Source organism: Montipora foliosa, chromosome 3, assembly GCF_036669935.1.
Source record: "Montipora foliosa isolate CH-2021 chromosome 3, ASM3666993v2, whole genome shotgun sequence".
NCBI lineage: Eukaryota > Metazoa > Cnidaria > Anthozoa > Scleractinia > Acroporidae > Montipora > Montipora foliosa.
Window position 1 is genome coordinate 17,297,187 of NC_090871.1, and position 17,500 is coordinate 17,314,686.

Below are 17,500 nucleotides of genomic sequence, written 5' to 3' on the forward strand. Positions count from 1 at the left end.
AACTATTATTATTATTATTATTATTATTATTATTATTGTTAATATTAATATCAATATTATTATTATTATTATTATTAATAAAGCGAGTTTCAATCGAGTGTCGTAAAACCAAAACCAAAGTAATTACTTTGGCCAATCACAAAGGACGGAGACAATCCAGTAAACCAATCAAAACTCGAAGTAATTACACGTAGCCGACACAAAGCGCGGGAAAATGTGAACGCGCGAGCCACAATTGGTTTTGGTTTTACTTCTGATTGGTTGAAAATGTGGAGCGAGAACTTTGAACCAATCATTGAGTGAAGTAGTGCAAAACCAAAGCAATTCGCTAATTGCTTTCGACACTCAATTGAAAACCGGTCTATTATTATTATTATTATTATTATTATTATTATTATTATTATTATTATTATTCGCTGTCACGCTGTTGTAAAAAAGTTAAAAAAATATTGATGACGCGTGGCGATTGATCACGCGCACAAATTAAAAAAAACAGGTTTGACAAGTCTAAACTGGACTGACTCATCCATTTCTTTGGATGAGCGGCAAATCAAAGAAAGTAGAGGCGGCTAGCCTACGTGGGGGGCTACGCTGGCAGAATCTTCTTTCCTCTTCCCGACTTTTCTAGGAAGATCGAAAGCGACTCTGCTCGCAGGGTATCATTTTCGCATCTTTCAACGCCTTCCGGCTTCGCAAATGTGTTTTTGAAGTTTGTCAATACGATGGAGGCGTGACTGTGATTGGACGACTGAGACAATGCCGTCATGTAGGAAGCCCAGGGCAATAAAGAAAGTTGCGGTTGACAATCTCCGGTCTGCCACCCTGGTAAGGCTCAGGTTGTTATCATCGGTCGAGGCCGTGGCCACTTAAGTGATAAAGCGCCTCCACTTGCAATCAAGTGAACAAACTACCTCCTGAGGTCGCTTGCAGGACTGCTATTGCGTTGATGGTGGGTTGAAATGAAAGTTCAATCTTTGTCAATTGATTCTGATGTGGAATTATGATCGTCGGAACGTTTTTATCAAGGATTATTTGACTCAAATTCGTGGGCCCTTGAGAATCGAGTGCCCAGCCTAATGGGATGTTATCATATTGTTGACAACTGAGTAATTGAAAAATGACTCAAATCGCGTCGTCACAATGGCAAAGTTAGGCTTTTTAATTGGGAATTTTTTCAGCCTTTTATCGGGATTCCTATATATTCCTTATATTTTTGGCGGGCATGCTCACACTGAGCTTAGGGGTGCCTGTGGTGGTATTAATGTCCTAATGTCAGAAGTGCTCGGATCTTGATGTATTATATATCACGAAAACGAATGGTGTAGATCTATAAAAGACACGGACGTTAGCAGTCATTTGGTGTATGTTATCAAGTATCTTGATGTGTTTAAAACTCGATCGAAAGTATCACAAATATGATGTATTAAAGTGTAACATTGTTTAACATGTAATATTTATCTGGTGAATTTTGATGTATATATAACAGCCTTGATGCACCTGTAAAACCAATTGATATATATATATATGTCATTCTTAGCACATCTTAATGCTTTGTCCCTTTTTAACAAGAAATAAAAAGGAAACATACCCATAATATTATAACTAAAAATTTTTATTTGTTTCTCACTGTGTCTGTTGATACTTCTCCAGCTTTTAGTTGTAAGATACTATAGAATGCATTTAATGATGATCTAAAACCCCAATATGGTTGTGATAAATCTAAGACAGTACTATTGCTACAAACATTTGATGACTGCGACTTTACCTCAGTACTGATTGCTTTCAATATTTTTCTCATCTCCCCAATCACAACCTTCAGGTCTAACCTTCCTTGACAGATCTTAAATGTTACATGATTGAAAGGAAATGCAAGAATGCAGTTGCCTATCTGGGGTTTTAAAGTGGCACAGGTTCCCTTTTTGCTTCTCTGAAGCTCCCTGGGGAGCTTTGAAGACAACTGCAAGCATGAATCACCTAAGGTTTCCATGCTTGAATGATGAAGAGCATTGTCATCAAATGTTTTCATTGAATAAATGAATGACATGTCTGATTTGTAGCAATGCACACACAAATTACAGCCCTGTTCATGCCTGTTTTGTTCAGGAATTGACAAATTTGTGGATGCCAATGTTTGCCTTTGGCTTCTAGCTTGGTTTGGTACTCTCCTTGCCTTTTCGCCTCCTTCACAGCAAATTTCAATTAAATCTTTTTTTTCATCTTCTGTTGCTTTCCCAGAGAACGTCTGTTTTTTTCCTTCTTTTGAAATGTCCTTAGCAGGCTTATCAAGACCACATTCAACCTCTTTGGAAGAATATTCAAGATGAACCTCTTTTTCCTTTAATTCTTCCGTTGCTGAATTCAATTTCAATGAACTATCACAGTTCTCCACTGAAGCCATAAGAAATTCTTCTGATGAACTATTTCTCTTACTGCTTGACAGTTTTAACTTTGAGCTGGGCTTCTGGTATGTTCGAAACGATTTCCTTCTCTTTTCTTCATTTCTGCCAAACACAGGACCTTTCTCCCCCAAACTGTTATTTATCTTCAAGTCAGATTCACCTTTTCCAGCAGACATATTAAAAATGGTTTTGGAACTCTCCTCAACTACCTGGTTTGAAAGGATAGGTTTGTGGACGCTTTTCAGAGTACGATGCTTTACACATCTTTTCTTAAAACTCTTCTTACTATTCACTATATTGTCGTTGTCCTTTCCTCCACGTTTAATGTCAATTTCACTAAAATTTAAAATTTCCAGGATGTCATTTAACAAAGGTCTCTTGACTATGTCATCTTGGCTGCAGTCATTCCCCAGCGCTGGTGAGAAATTGACTTCCAAAAGCCAAGGCTTCATATTTTCATCCACAAGAATGTCAAAACCAAACATCTCAAAACAGTTGGAAGTGTCATCTGGTATATCTTGGACTTGCGACAAAAGGGTAAGAATAATGATTGTTGTTATGCGATGCCACAACATCCGATCGTCGAAATTGTGCTTGTGTAAGTAGACTCGCAGTTGACTCAACGTCCATTTACAACCAATACCAATGCTCTCTTTTTCAGCTAAATACTGTGGTCCAGTTTTATTGATACTTGTATTTGTGAGATGTGAAAAGCGGTTGTTTAGGCTGGACAAATCAAATCTTTCCGTGCTAAATCTCACAATACCCTCATGGTAGATATACAGGTGGAAAGGGTGGTATGATGTCACAATTGCATACAGACGAAGATCAAATTTGTAGCCAGAAATGAGAAGTGGCTTGATTATATATTTTTGCACAACAACAGCACAGTCATAAGTGAAATCGTGCAAATCTTGGAAAATGAAAATCCCACGTCCACAAGACTGCTCTGTGGGTTTGCATATCCAGTAATTTGATCCTTTTTTATCACCCTCTTGTTTGGAAAATTCTGCCACAAATTTCTTGTACTCGTTCGGAAGAATAAAGGTCTGGGGAAAAAAATCAAACATAGAACCTCCATAAGAGGTCTTCAATCGTCTAAGGTTCCTTGCCAAACCATCTTTCTTCGTGATATTAGAAGATTTTGGAAAGTGGTTTAAACGCTGCCAGGGATGACAAGTTTCATATTCACTTAAAGTGAATCCTTGGGTTTTCCACCACAAATTCCAAGCTCCGTCTGTCTCACACTCGTCTTCGCAGTACTCCTCCCAGCCACGTTCTAAGCACACTTCTCTGAGGATGTCTGGTGCTTTGTCGCAAAGCCTGAAAACGACGGAAGTCATTTAGCAATACCAAGAAGAGATTCTAACAAATACCGCCTGACATCTTTCTGTTCAGCACGCAAAATGATCTTAAAACGTGGCTTGACCACTTCAAAGGTCATGACGATCTTTGACGACTTGTGGCAAATATTGTTAGCTCTCAAAACTTCTTGATCGAACAGGTATTCGAAACATCATACAAAATTAATTTGGTTTGGAACAGTTTATGACGTAACAGGCTCAGCAGGCTCACTATTTCCGGCATGGTTTTTGTGGGGTCAGCAGTTCGATATAGTGTTCATGTAATGGTAATGAAAAATCAGGAGTCGACAACACGTGAGTCAAAATGGCGGCCGGTGGGAATGAACTCAGTCAAATGTCTTGCGAAGATTTTGGTCAATTTAAGGTAATTAACTTATGATATAATTCTAAAAACATATTTGGTCGCGGAAACTGACTCAATTCTGGAAAACGAGTCGTTAGAGGGTGGATCGATTCGACTTGAAAGCTCCTAACTGGATCGTTTATAATTTCCCAATTTACACAATTTACCAATATCGCCCGTTATGTTTATTCTGTATTATCCCAAAATTGCAGGCAAGGAGATGCTACCTTCCTGAAAACTGTACACCTAAAATAAAATGTTGCGTCATACTCCGAAAATGATCGTAGTGGCCACCCCAAATGAATTTAACCTAAGCTACACTGTACATGTACATTGTACAACCTTCTTGTTCGGATGCTTGATCACTGAGCCACAGGAAACCCATGGGAGCTTACTCCTTTTATGTCTCTGAAAACTGAGCCTTTTGTGGATCTTATTGTCTACATTTGTGTCACATTTTAATAATGATGATGATGATGATGATGAAGATGATGATGTTGATGATTGCCGGAGAGATGCAGAAAATAATTTTAATGGACACTAAATAACCATCAGGGAAAGTGCTATCAGGACTAGTACAAAGTAATGATTAAGAAATAGAAAACATGTACCGTGTTTCTATCAAGTTATAGAAACACGAGTGAAAGTTTGGGAGAACGAGAAATGCTGTGGGAACACGAGCCGCAGGCGAGTGTTTTCACGGCTTTTTCGAGTTCTCCCAAACTTTCACCAGAAATCCCCCTACTTGGAACTTTGATGCATTAAAGTGACATGACGAAGTAGTTACTGTTCAAACTTTTATTCCACAATCCTTGGCGACAATTGTGCCTCTATCAACTTGTTTGATAAGACCAACTTTTCATATCATAAATTTTATCAACATAATAATAATATTATTTCAATGAAAACAGAGCTGTACCTGAACCTGTTCAACATATGCACATATACAGCTGTTGTATTTACACAAGAATACAGTAGGTCCATTTAATCCAAGTTTATATACAATATGATTCTTCTGGATATACAACTAAATTCTAATATTCTTGTGCAAATATTTCCATGCAAAGCACAAATGTGAGAATATGACCATACTTTATAACAAAAAAAAAACATGAAAACAAAAGTCATGATCAATTTTAGTCCTGTCTTAAGCATCATACTGTAGCGGTTCATATATTGTTGTTTTCCTATGCTCTCTTTGCATGTATTTCATAGGTCTATTAAATTTGTTTTTTAATAATTATAATTAACTAAAGAATGCCATTTTTTGCAGGAAGCCTTAAAAGTTTTAAGGCTAATTGATGACAAGATAATTTATGAGTTGAATAAAAGTGTTCCCTTATCCTCTTTCTCTGGAGAAATCAATGCAGAGCAGAAATGTCGTGAACTTTACACTGAGGTAATGAAACTGTAGAGACATTGTTTTAACTTTGTACATATATTCTGAGCTCACTGCTCTAAGATGGACTTCCTTACTATCACTAGTGAAGAGTTTTTCTTAACTTAGAGGGGGATTTATTCATTTGAATGCCATAATAATAATAATAATGATAATAATAATGATAATAACAAGATAAATACTTAGTTAGGGCGCTAAGGACACTAGATTTTAGATTTTCTTTTTTCTTCAGAAATCCAGAAACACAAGTATTGTCCCAAAACCTGTATTTTACTGATTTTCTATGCAGTTTTTATAGTGTATAAGAGTTTGATATGATTCTTAATAGGCTTTTAATAGAGATCACCAGATTATGATGGCCTCGTGTAGGTTTATAAGAGATAATGAGAGTATAAAAACTGAATAACTTTCTAAATAGGCTTTTAGTAGAGATAATATCATCATGTTTTTGTGTAGGTTTTACAGAGTATAGAATTTAATAACATTCTGAATTAGCTCTCTAAGTTGAGAGATTCATATTAATATGTATATTAGAATTGTACTAGGTTCCGTAACGAACTTTTTGTACTTCTAAGTGTAGCTTCTCAAGTGGTGTAGGTTATGTTATGCACCCTATACTGTACTACTCATAATGTGGACAGCATTCCAAAGTTTTATACTGCGAGATAATAATAATAATTATAATAATAATTTTTCTTTTCATGGTCATTCTGAAACACCATGCCCATTGATGTAAAGCTCTTGAAACGGTCGCGAGCCTTCCTTCCACAACACTGTCCATAATTTGCATGATATCCGAAAACACTGTTAATAATAATAATAATAATAATAATAATAATAGTAATAATAATAATTTAAAATAAACAAATTCTTAAACAATCTTAAATTTACAATATAATACTAATAATAATTAATAATAATAATAATAATAATAATAATTATTATTATTATTATTATTATTATTATTATTATTATTACCTTTCTCTCTATTCTGCTGCCAGATGATTTTACTCATCAGTGGGACCACTTCATGGGTGAATGGGGTAACAAATAAATGCACTAAATGACTGAAAATTATTTGAACCCAATAATGATATGCTTTGGTGAAATTGGATCACTCCAGGAAGTGTAGTAACAATGTCATGTAAATGTACTTCCAAGAAGGACTCAATTCCTTGTACTGATGGTTGAACAACCTCAGTGGTAGTCACCTGTTTGACTCTGAAGATAACTTGTGCTCAGGCTGTCCAAATGTCAGTCACATACAACATTTCTTTCCAGAACCTCACAGCACAAAATGATCAAGTTACATCAAAAGAAATTGAAGTGTGGTTTTTTTAATGTTTTAACAGCTGCTAGCTGGCTACCAGACAAGAGAGCAGGCCATAAAGAAGTGCATCAATGAAGTTAATAAAAATACCCAACTGCTACGAGAAAGAAGGGATCGCAATCCTGATGATGTGCATGCAATGAGAGACCTTAGAAAGGAACAAACAAAGGTATGAGGGATCGGTACATTGTATGTATCATGATGTTTTAAGAATACACTTTGTCTTTCAGCCTCCTGCTTTTCAGTTAAAGGGGAACAGAAGACATAAATTCACATTTTAATCCATTCTTTGATAAATTTCAACTTTCCAAACAAACCCAGTGTAATTTCCTTTTGTTATTGTGTTCTTGTGACTAGAGCTATTCATAGTTACTGTATATTTGAACTGAATACCATTTTTTTCTTACAGCTTAGATTAATGCAATCAGAACTCAGTGTAGAAGAAGTTATACGACAGCGAACCTTCAAGGTAGTATTCTCAGGAATAATTTAACCTCTACTTTTTCCCTTTTATTTTCTTTCTTTGGTCTTTAGATTGTAAAATATGCTTTTTATTATCACCTTGCAGGTTTTCAATGAGCGATGCTGGAAGTCATTCAAACCACCACAATGACATTTGAACAATACTAATTATTATTTTTGGCCATGTAATATTGAAATGTCCATCCCTTTAGCTTACATTATCAGCTACAAGTTTGTAAATGAAGTGTGCAGTTATCTGACCTTACCACAATCTAATAAGAGATACAACAGTACCATTGACAGCAATTGTCTTGCCATTGTCAAACAGCAAAATAGTTCTTAAACACCAGACTATAGTCAGGTTTGGTTTGACCAATTTCTTTGAAATCATCTTAGAGTACAAGTACATCTGGTCATTTACTATTCTCCCTTGATCAAATTTATGGATAAAAATAAATTTCTAAAGGGAGAGTTGAGAATTTTTTTGTACAGTACTAGACTTTGCAGTTGTCAATCATTTTCCCAGCTGTTCAAGACAAAGAACACATAAACATCCAACAGGCCATCTCACACAAATTAGTTGTAAGTTGAAATGTTTAATAAAGGCAGAGATTTTTACCAATTTTGTATTTGTTTTTTTTTTTTTGGTCTCATCACATTTGCGAGGCTCAATTACCAGTCCCAAAGGCTGAACAAAGTAAGCAGTGGAAAAATTATCAACCTTGTAAAGTGTATTTAATACAAAAACTCTCACACAGTTTCATTATATTTTTTAAAATTTTATTGTGCTACCTTGTAGGATATAATTTTGCAGTGCAAAAGTTCCCTGTATTTGATCCCAATTTAAAAATTATTGGAAAAAAAATGTATTTGAAAGAGTCTTTTTTTTTCTTCTGTCTCTAGAATCATATACATGTACCATTCAATAAAGAGCCATTTTTGACAGGGAGGCTTGAAATATCAAACCACATAACTATGTGCATCAAATGACATTTTTCAGGATACGTTGGCCTGCATGTTAAGATTCTCCTGGAGGACGCTCAGTGTTAGATAATCTAGAATAGTAATATCAGAAGTTCAAAAAGCTAGGAGAACCTGGATGTCCCCATGAGATGGTGTCATTCACTTGACTTTAATTTTTAAAAGTTGTGCAGGTGATGATGGCAACTCAGGCATACTCCAAAATAGTTCTGGGTTCTTCAGACATGATTCAAAACAATAATAATATTAGGACGCTCAACCACCCAGCCACAGGAGACTGATAGGCGCTGGGCCAGAGTGCAGGTGTTATGATAAATTTTTGCAAAACAAAAAACAAAACAAAAAATTAACAAACAAATGGGGGTCTAAAAGTGTGGTAAATTCTCAAAAATATTGTAAGGCATCATCTTCCTTCATCCCAGTCTTGATCGCTGAAAGTTCCAGGGTTGATCCAGCATGAGGCAATGTTTGATACACACGTAAGTGGACAAAGTTACCATCACCGACATCAACCTGCAAAGAAGAGTAATGCAATAGCATAAATGATAAATTATAAATAAGAAAGGAAGAAACTGCAGAATACCTTACCAGCATTGTTACCATTTGGCAGCATTCTCTGAAGAAAATACATGTATCAGATTACAAGAGCTTTTAGTCCTATTCAGTGCAATTTGTGGCAGAGTGTTGAAAAAGCCTTGCTGGACTGTGCGTGACAATGATTCATGACTCACGGTTACTAATAATATAAATAGGACATTATTTGATACCCTTTGTATGTTTAGCCGCACCTCGATTTTTTGTGTCTTCATGGAGCAATTTGTTTTGTGGAAGTGAAAGGTCTTTTGAAAGTAAAATCGTTACAGTATCATTAATCGTATCGAACACCGTAGAGTATTCTGCACTTGAGCCCAATAAAGTGCTAGTTCCCAACTGTAAAGGCTTGAGTGTGTGATTATGCACTTTAAACCCCTCCCTCTCTTTAGGAGTTTTAAATCTTCCTCAAAAGTTTCAGTATGGTTGGCTCACTTAGCAAAAGAGGTAGATTTTTGCTTCAAAAGCTGACATTCGCCATTATGATGACACTCGCCTTTATGAAGTAATTTGTTCCAGCTACCACTTGAGTCTTGTATGATTTGGCCACAAACTGACTAAATTTTGTCCCTGCTTTGTTCTCTGCTTCCCCCTTTACCTAACAACAGCACAACATTGTGAATCAACACGAAGAACGGCTAGAGAAGGGCTGAGATTTAAATCCTTAATTCTTCAAGCCTTGGTTTCTGTATCCCAAAGTATGTATCAATGTTCCTCTCTAGCACCCTTTCATAAGGGGCGCAGCAGCTTCCTGCGAAAAAAATCAAATACAAATGAAAGTAATTGAAAAAGAGACCTGATCGCAAATCTTTTGCACATTTTCGTCGGCCTGTTTTAGTTCACTGGTTCCACCGCACACTGGATTCATTTTGCTTTATGACCGGGTTAACCTCACGTGCTAGTGTTGCAAGAAAGAAAAAAAATATCAGTATCACTCGTGAGCGTGATATCATTTCTCAACTTAGCCGGTTTCCTCGTCCCAGTACCACCACCGGTTTTGGCTCGGTTACCAAGGAACATGGCGGACAGAGGGGCTCGGAAAAAGAGATCACTGTGGAAAACATCACAGAAAAGTAAAAGGACACGAAGAAAAGAAGAGTGGGCAAAAGAGGAGATTGAGATTAAGGAGTTAGAGGCACGTTGCAAAGAAGTAAGTTCCGACTTAGTATATTAACGAGGTTCCACTTGTTCTTTAATAGTTATTATGTGGCCTTTTTACCATTAGAATCCTCCGTACTTGCGTGCTTTCAATTCACTCTTTTGCCTCAATTCATTTTTGCGGTGATGGCCAAAAAACGCACGGGTACATCATCTCCTCTTTGGATTACTGTAGAATACCGGCTACTCTGTTACGGGCAAATGGGCAAACTGTGGCTATGCGGCTACACTTACTTGGCTACATGGATAAGTTCAAACAATGGCTAAAACTGAACAAAAAAAAATCTCTTTTCTAGCGATATTTCTTGTTTACAAACATTAGCGTCACATTTCTTTTGATATTCAAAATTTGCCAACCACGGAACAAAAGAATTCATTATTTCAATAGCCAATTAGGTTCTGGTTGGCATATTAGGCTGATTTAGCAACAGAACGGGATCGTCAGTGGCGACGGCTCGCGCAGAAAAAACACCAATGAGAGTTCAGAATAGAGTAGACTCCACTCTTTTCTTCTCTATTCTAAATTCTCATTGGTAGTTTTGCTGCGCACGATGTTGCCACTGACGTTCCCGCTCTGTTGCTAAATCAGCCTATTAATAACAATGAATGACGTCATGAGAAACATCGCTATACCTCATTCTTTAAGTGTCACTGATCCATGTAAGAGATAGAAGCAAAATGGAAACTTATGTAGCAGCAAAGATGCATAGCCATGAACCACGTTGCCTCATACAGTGCAGACCAGAAATATGCGTCCCAAAAAACGTGTGCGAAACGAGCATACGAAAATTGCGCACACGCGTCTGCGTTTGTAACACGCGCATTCATCAAAGATAATTAGTATGTATGAGTTGGCCCATTGTCTTTTCATTGTTTAAGTTTTATTGTTAGTTTCAGCGCAAGACAATGGCTATGTCAACAGTGAAGTGTTTGACAAAATTTCAAATAACGTAACGCATGCTTCCAAGTGAAATTCGAGTCAACAATGCACTCGCTTCCGCTTCATATTTAATTTCAGACATTTGAAAATTACTTTCACTTCTCGCTGCATCAACAAATAACATAATGAGGGAAATAAATATTTTCCTGTGATTAAAACGTAAAACAGGACTATTTTCAATTTGAAAGACATCGGTTTTGCCAACAGAAATCGACGGTCAGTAAAGTTAGTCGATCAATAACAAATATCGCTAAGAGCAAGACTTGGACGAACGGCGCAGTGAAATGCAGTAAAATCAACGAAATAAGGAGTATATTCATTCGCAAACAAAACTTACTTACGCCATCTGTAATACCGGTACTTTCTCCTATATTTCAAAATAATTTTTGTAATGCGTGCGTGACATTCAAAAGGCGTCTCGGCATTGTGTCCTTTTGCAAATTGAAGCTGTATCACTTCAGCAAGATTCACTGGAATGCGCTCGGAGTTTGAAAAATCTCCCCTTTAAGATATCTTCTGCACCAATTTCTTTCTTTAGTTAAGCTTTACGGAGGAGAATTAACACGGGGTTGGCTGGAAGCATACAGAGTGAAACCCTGTGTGACAAAAAAGGGAAATAAGCCGCGGCTTACTTTGGTCGCGGCATACATAAGACGCGAACACCCGGTGTAAATGGTACAAAATCTACGTTCACGGCTTTCTCAAGCCGCGGCTTATCCTGGCCTGGGAGTTTATACTCGTATAAATAGTCCCTTTCGCGTATTACATGTATGTACGCCGCGGCTAGAGTAAGCCACGGCTTATTTTCTCTCGTATAAACGGCCCTAATGTCGTCTTCCTTTGTTTGAGAGCCTGGAACCAAATGTTTACTTGTCGGAGCCTCAAAGCAGTTATCTCATGACGACTTCTGTGGCGCCATTCTCAGTATTTGACCTTCGCGAAAAACTTGGGATGTTACAAAAACTCCTCAGTAGCGCTGTTTTCTTTTTTTCCCGAAATTCTTAAGCTCAACAAATTTTCGGCAAAGCACTTTTATTGCAAAGAATTGGCGGAAAAGTCAGAAGCTACGTCTACATAATTATTTTCTTCGTTGTTTGGCATTTTCTGTGACAACGATCCAAACTGCAGTTTCGGCAACAGAAAGGTCAAAATAACTTAACTATCAGTGGTCAGCTGCAGGATGACAACAGAGTTTTATTATTTTTCATCCAGTGAATGTCGAAAGAAAAAAAAAAAACTTTGTAGGTTCGTTTCGAAAACTCACATTGGTCAGTTGACACCACTCTTCAATTCAAATGTTCTGGTAAGTTGATTACAGAAATTAAATATTCATTTTATCGTCTGTCTATTGTTTCGTGGAACAATGAACATCACATCTACGATACGAGTTTGCATAACAAAAGAAAAAACGCGCATCAAATGCGCGTTTGGAAACGCGCATTTAAAAATGTGTGTGCGCAAAAAACGCGCGTGCGTTTTGCGTCTGCGTAGGACGCATATTTCTGGTCTGCACTGTATACATGTAGGCTGTAGCCACAGTTTACACATGTGCATGTTAAGCAGTTTTATGAGATTACAGGTGCCCCAAGCTCAGTGTGAGGAAAAGCCAACAAAAATACACTACATACTGTACTTGGATTTGTATGGGAATCCCAATAAAAGACGTGAGAAGATAATTTTACGAAAATATTGTCAATTAGAAAGCCTAACTCTATTGCCGTTGTGGGTCTCTTCCTTCCTGTGTGTTTTTTTTTCCAGATTCGATGCAAATTAAGCCATTATCAGTTCATCGGTTTTCAACAGTTATAGTAAAATACCAAGGCTGAACACTCAATTCTCACGAGCACACCAAATTCAGCCAAATATTCCTGGTTTAAATGTTCCCACGGTTAAAATTCAATTGTAGAAAAAGAGCCTTTTTCAACACTCAACGCACACCATACTGCGGCCGTTGAGTTTCTGCTTGGTTGTGAGTCCTTGTTTGTGACTTGGTAACAAGGCATTGTTTGTCTTTGTTCGTTACCATGGATAAAACCTTTGCCCTTGAATTCTATGGTGGAATTTTAATCGTGGGAACATTTTAACCAGGAATATTTGACTGAATTTGGTGGGCTCATGAAGATTGAGTGTTCAGCCCTGGTATTTTACTATAACTGTTGACAACTGATAAACTGATAATGGCTTAATTCGTGTCGAATCTGGAAAAAAAACCACACAGGAAGGAAGCGACCCAAAATGGCAATATTGAATAAGGTTAGGCTTTTTAAGTTCAAGTTCAAGTTCAAGTTCAAGTTCATATATTCACACTTATTCAACTACAATATAACAACAATTAAATTGACAATTCTTTTGTAAAATTACCTTCTCTGGTCTTTATCGGATTTCCCATACAAATCCTTATATATTTGTTGGCTTTCCCTCACAGTGAGCTTGGGGCACCTGTGGTAATATGAAAAGCCTGGTTGCCCATGGACAATTCAGCCAAGAATAGAAAATTAATTATTACTGTAATCATATGCAGCACGAGACATACTTGTTGGTTTTCTATTGTCAATGTCCAATAGTACAGTGTACTTTAAGTGATAAGATGCTGCAGCTGAGTATTTTCCTGTGTTTTGATTATCTGCAGTTTTCACAAAACATTGTATTAGGAAAATTAATGCGAGAGACTATATCAAACATATGGGCGATGGAGATGGAAGATGCCTAAAATTAAACCCAGACAAGCAAGCATTTAAATTCTTAGGAGGTTTCCTAAGTTTGGTTGCCCGGCTTTTGAAACGGGAAAACCCGGAATGGAATTTTTTTTTATTTGGAGTGCTGCTTTTAAAAATATGTAGGAAAAGGGAGCAAATACAAAAATTGTATTGCCTTGGCCATTTTTGAAGCAGTATCAATAAAATGGCTCCATGGCTCACCAGTAAAAATCAATGTGTAAGGAAGCAGTAAGGTTTATTAGTGAACAAAATTCAATATAACAGTTTTAAGAACAAGTAAGGTCTCTTTGAGTGGCTCGGCAGCTCTGTGTCATGTCAGTCGTGTCTAGCGATCTGCCACGCCACTCTGCAAGTGATACTTGCTTTATTTGACTACTGAGCGACTGAGCCACCAAATAAATACCGGTAATGGTTCAAACGTTTTTTAGTTTAGACACAAAATTAATTTGGTAATTACTTATCTTCATTTGCAAATAATATTATTTTATCTGTTACAGCTGGATTGTTCAGCTACTGTGTCAAAATTTTCGGAGTTACCCATCTCACAAAGAACTCTTCAAGGTATCATCCTTTTAACGATGTGCTGCAACAATATTTTACTGATTATTATCATCAAAATTAGTTCAATGCACAGCACTGTAATTCTATGAGCTTGCATTCTGTTCACTGTGATAGATAGCCAAAGTGGCCAAAAGGGCCAAATCTGGTATCCAACAAGGGCAAACTAAAGAATGAAATTCTGGTTTTTTTTGTCCATCCACTTTTATGCATAAAACATAGTTTAAAATTAATTTCAAGCTATGTCTCTTGACTGTTTCAACCGAAATGCATAATTTCTCAATTCGCAACATATCTTTCAAAGTAAACTTAAAACATCAAGGAAAGTCTTGCTTTTCATCACCACTCTCAATTCTTCGACACTAACCAAATTTACCCAGGAAACCACAATTTTACAAAATAGGGAAGAAAGGAACTTTAGCCCAACATTCATTGCACCAAAGGCACCGGGTAAACATTATAAAGCATTGGATACTAGATTGTAATTGCTTCAACAACATTGTTCGCCAAAACAATTTTAGACTACACTGTACAAAAATATTTAATAGTTAGTTCTTGTCTTTTCATTTATATTAATTTGTGTTTTTACCAAAATCCCAGTGATGTACATGTACATGTATTTTCCAGTGTTATTTTCAAATGATGAGTAAAATTTAATACTAATTTCATTCTTCAGGTCTTCGAGACACCGGTTACATCACTTTAACTGACATTCAGAAGGCAGGGATACCATTATCATTGAAAGGTTGTGACATACTTGGAGCTGCTAAGACTGGCTCAGGAAAAACTCTGGCATTTCTTATTCCTGTGAGGATTCTTCTGTGTGTTTTATCCACACTCAAAATGTTCCATTTTAATTGTTGAATCACATGTACAATGCATTTCATCTGTAACGATCTGACATTAAATTTTAGGAATTCCATTAGACCATGGAGAGAATTAGGGTGGCTTTCAATCAAACAGTGCCTTGCATCAAAAAATCCTTCTATGGCTTTGAATGTACATTTTCAGTATCAATGGTCAATTGCCTCATTTACATTTGTTCAAGGTTTATCAATTGGAGGAGAAACCTGATCTTGTCATAGCAAACAGAGAGGATGTATAATTGGTTGAAACAAAATGACCTAGTTTGGTTGCAAATTATCCTAAGGAACAAAATGACCTGCAACAGATACACTATCAGGGAAAAATTCTTGAAGTACTACACTGCAGACACTATACATGTAAACGAAAAGTTAAAAAATGGTGAAAAAAATAAGCGTTACAGGGACTTTAATGTTATCTATTAATGGTCAACACCTCCAGCAGTAAACATTAAGGTTTGTTTGGTTTTTTTAAATAGGTGATTGAAACACTATGGAAACTGCGATGGACATCACTTGACGGTCTTGGGGCCCTGATAATCTCTCCTACACGTGAACTTGTGAGTACTTCCATTCACCTGCATGTAAATAAGTAGTGAAAGTCCTTTACATATAATTTTTAAATGACCTTTACATGTAGTACTTGTAAATATATAATTATGCAATAATGTTGTTGTTGAGTAAAATACTTACATGTACATGTATCTGTAATTGTTTTCTTTGAAGGCATATCAAACATTTGAAGTACTTTGTAAAATTGGTAGCAAGCATGATCTATCAGCTGGCCTTATCATTGGAGGAAAGGTATTGGACACCAATCATTATAGTCTTTTTTTTAATTTTTGAAGTGGAAGCTTGAACCTTTAATATTATCATTACTAGTAGTATTATACTTTTTGCAAGGCCTTGTACTGCTTCTTCAAGGATGTACATGTAGCTACATGTAAGAATAAACTCGTCCAGTTGAAGATTCTATTGAGGTGGCACAGGAGCATGAGAGGGTAACAAGATTGTTCCCAGTATCTCACAATACCCGGGGTTCTTCAAGATGGCGAATACGGGGAAAGACTAACTGAAGACATGCACAGCATTACTTAAAACAAAGCTTTTGTTTCATTTCCAGTATCAATAAATTCTAGTGATAATTCCGTATACTAACAGATATTCAATTTTTTTTGTTAAAGTGCCACTACGACGAAAATTTTTGGTTTTCTTTTCGAATTTTTTCAACGTCCATTAAGTCAATATGTTCAAAATAATACAATGCATTTAAATTTGGAATGATAGAAGGGAGATAAATCCGGAAATAGCCAGTCTGAGACAAAAACCGCTAAAAATCTGTCTGCCATTACTCGGACGGCATTGGAGAAGCCTGCGATTATTTTGTAAGCGGTCTTCACGCAAGACTTTGCTCATGACGTCATACGTGCATCGCTTCGTGGGCGTTTGACAAAGCGAACAAGTCAATCAAGGAGTAACGTATATAATATCATTCAGCAAAAAGCAACTCGGTGATCTCTCACATCTCATAGACGGCATGGGAAATTAGCCACGTTTATTTTGAGCGTTGCGCATATGATGTCAGACCCCAGGCGATCCGACTAGACCCAACCCTTTTCCTCGCTCACAGTCATTTGCCGTTCAAGTAATGGCGGACAGCGAAAACCGAAAAACTACAATGTATGTTACAATAATCATATTTTCTGTGGGAATTTGGAGATAAAAATTGGCATGATACCTATTTAGTACGTCTATTTTCAGAATCTAAAGAAAAAAGGACATGCAAAATTTTCATCATAGTGGCACTTTAACACATAAAATGACTTTTGTAGATAATAATTTGTAATCTTCTCAGTCACTTCAATCAACGGTCAAAATTCAACCTGTGATCACCCCTTTTTCAAGCGGCGATTTTCACCGGCAGCCAGCGCTTAGCGACATCCCTGGCTCCTTGCTCCCAGGTGCACAGGCACCTACACATACATGTATTATTGTTTTTAGACACAATCAAGTGTCTTCCACACAGGATACAGGCAACTTCCTTATCCTGTGGATGATCCAGATTAGACACATCTGGATCACATCCTGTGATCCAGATTGAAGGCAGTCTAGGGTCAAAAACCTGACAAAGCTGAATATCTGACCCGACAAATCAAGGAATAGACGGGAGGGAACATGCAGATACCCACTAAAACTGACTGCAGTTTGACCCCTGCAAATTACTTGCAGCCGAGGGAACCCTGCCTCCAAATCTTATCTGGAGCACTGCATCCTTTTAATTTCCTCCTTTGTCTTAGGTACTTACACTGTAGCAGTCTTTTTTCCTCTGACTCTGTTTTGATACTTCAGTCTCCATGATCAATCAAGTTACACTTGCATGATTTTGATTTCAAGA

At 36.9% G+C, this 17,500-nt stretch overlaps 4 protein-coding genes across 5 annotated transcripts in view; 2 read left to right on the forward strand and 2 right to left on the reverse strand.

The window, feature by feature from the left end:
• Window positions 1–1,594: 1,594 nt before the first annotated feature.
• Window positions 1,595–3,936, reverse strand: LOC137994549 (tubulin polyglutamylase ttll-5-like). The gene has a single exon (XM_068840132.1). It carries the CDS (start codon window positions 3,740–3,742, stop codon window positions 1,613–1,615), a length of 2,130 nt encoding a protein of 709 aa, XP_068696233.1. The 5' UTR covers window positions 3,743–3,936; the 3' UTR covers window positions 1,595–1,612.
• Window positions 3,937–4,038: 102 nt separating this feature from the next.
• LOC137996937 (protein MIX23-like) lies at window positions 4,039–7,919 on the forward strand. The gene is made up of 5 exons (XM_068842585.1): window positions 4,039–4,127; window positions 5,380–5,505; window positions 6,858–7,004; window positions 7,245–7,304; window positions 7,404–7,919. Exons 1-5 carry the CDS (start codon window positions 4,068–4,070, stop codon window positions 7,446–7,448), a joined length of 438 nt encoding a protein of 145 aa, XP_068698686.1. The 5' UTR covers window positions 4,039–4,067; the 3' UTR covers window positions 7,449–7,919.
• A 491-nt stretch (window positions 7,920–8,410) lies between these two features.
• Window positions 8,411–9,822, reverse strand: LOC137996938 (cystatin-B-like). Its single transcript, XM_068842586.1, has 3 exons — window positions 9,666–9,822; window positions 9,366–9,467; window positions 8,411–8,791 (listed from the first exon to the last, which is right to left on the reverse strand). Exons 1-3 carry the CDS (start codon window positions 9,735–9,737, stop codon window positions 8,663–8,665), a joined length of 303 nt encoding a protein of 100 aa, XP_068698687.1. The 5' UTR covers window positions 9,738–9,822; the 3' UTR covers window positions 8,411–8,662.
• Window positions 9,823–9,862: 40 nt separating this feature from the next.
• The window catches only part of LOC137996936 (probable ATP-dependent RNA helicase DDX10), a 30,776-nt gene continuing 23,138 nt past the window's right edge, over window positions 9,863–17,500 (forward strand). The window contains exons 1-5 of one of the 2 annotated variants that reach the window (XM_068842583.1): window positions 9,863–10,019; window positions 14,182–14,245; window positions 14,919–15,049; window positions 15,585–15,665; window positions 15,832–15,909. In XM_068842583.1, coding sequence (XP_068698684.1) covers window positions 9,888–10,019; window positions 14,182–14,245; window positions 14,919–15,049; window positions 15,585–15,665; window positions 15,832–15,909 — 486 coding nt within the window. In that variant the 5' untranslated portion in view covers window positions 9,863–9,887. The remainder of the gene's footprint in view (window positions 10,020–14,181; window positions 14,246–14,918; window positions 15,050–15,584; window positions 15,666–15,831; window positions 15,910–17,500) is intronic. The other variant, XM_068842584.1, reaches the window with a different exon arrangement.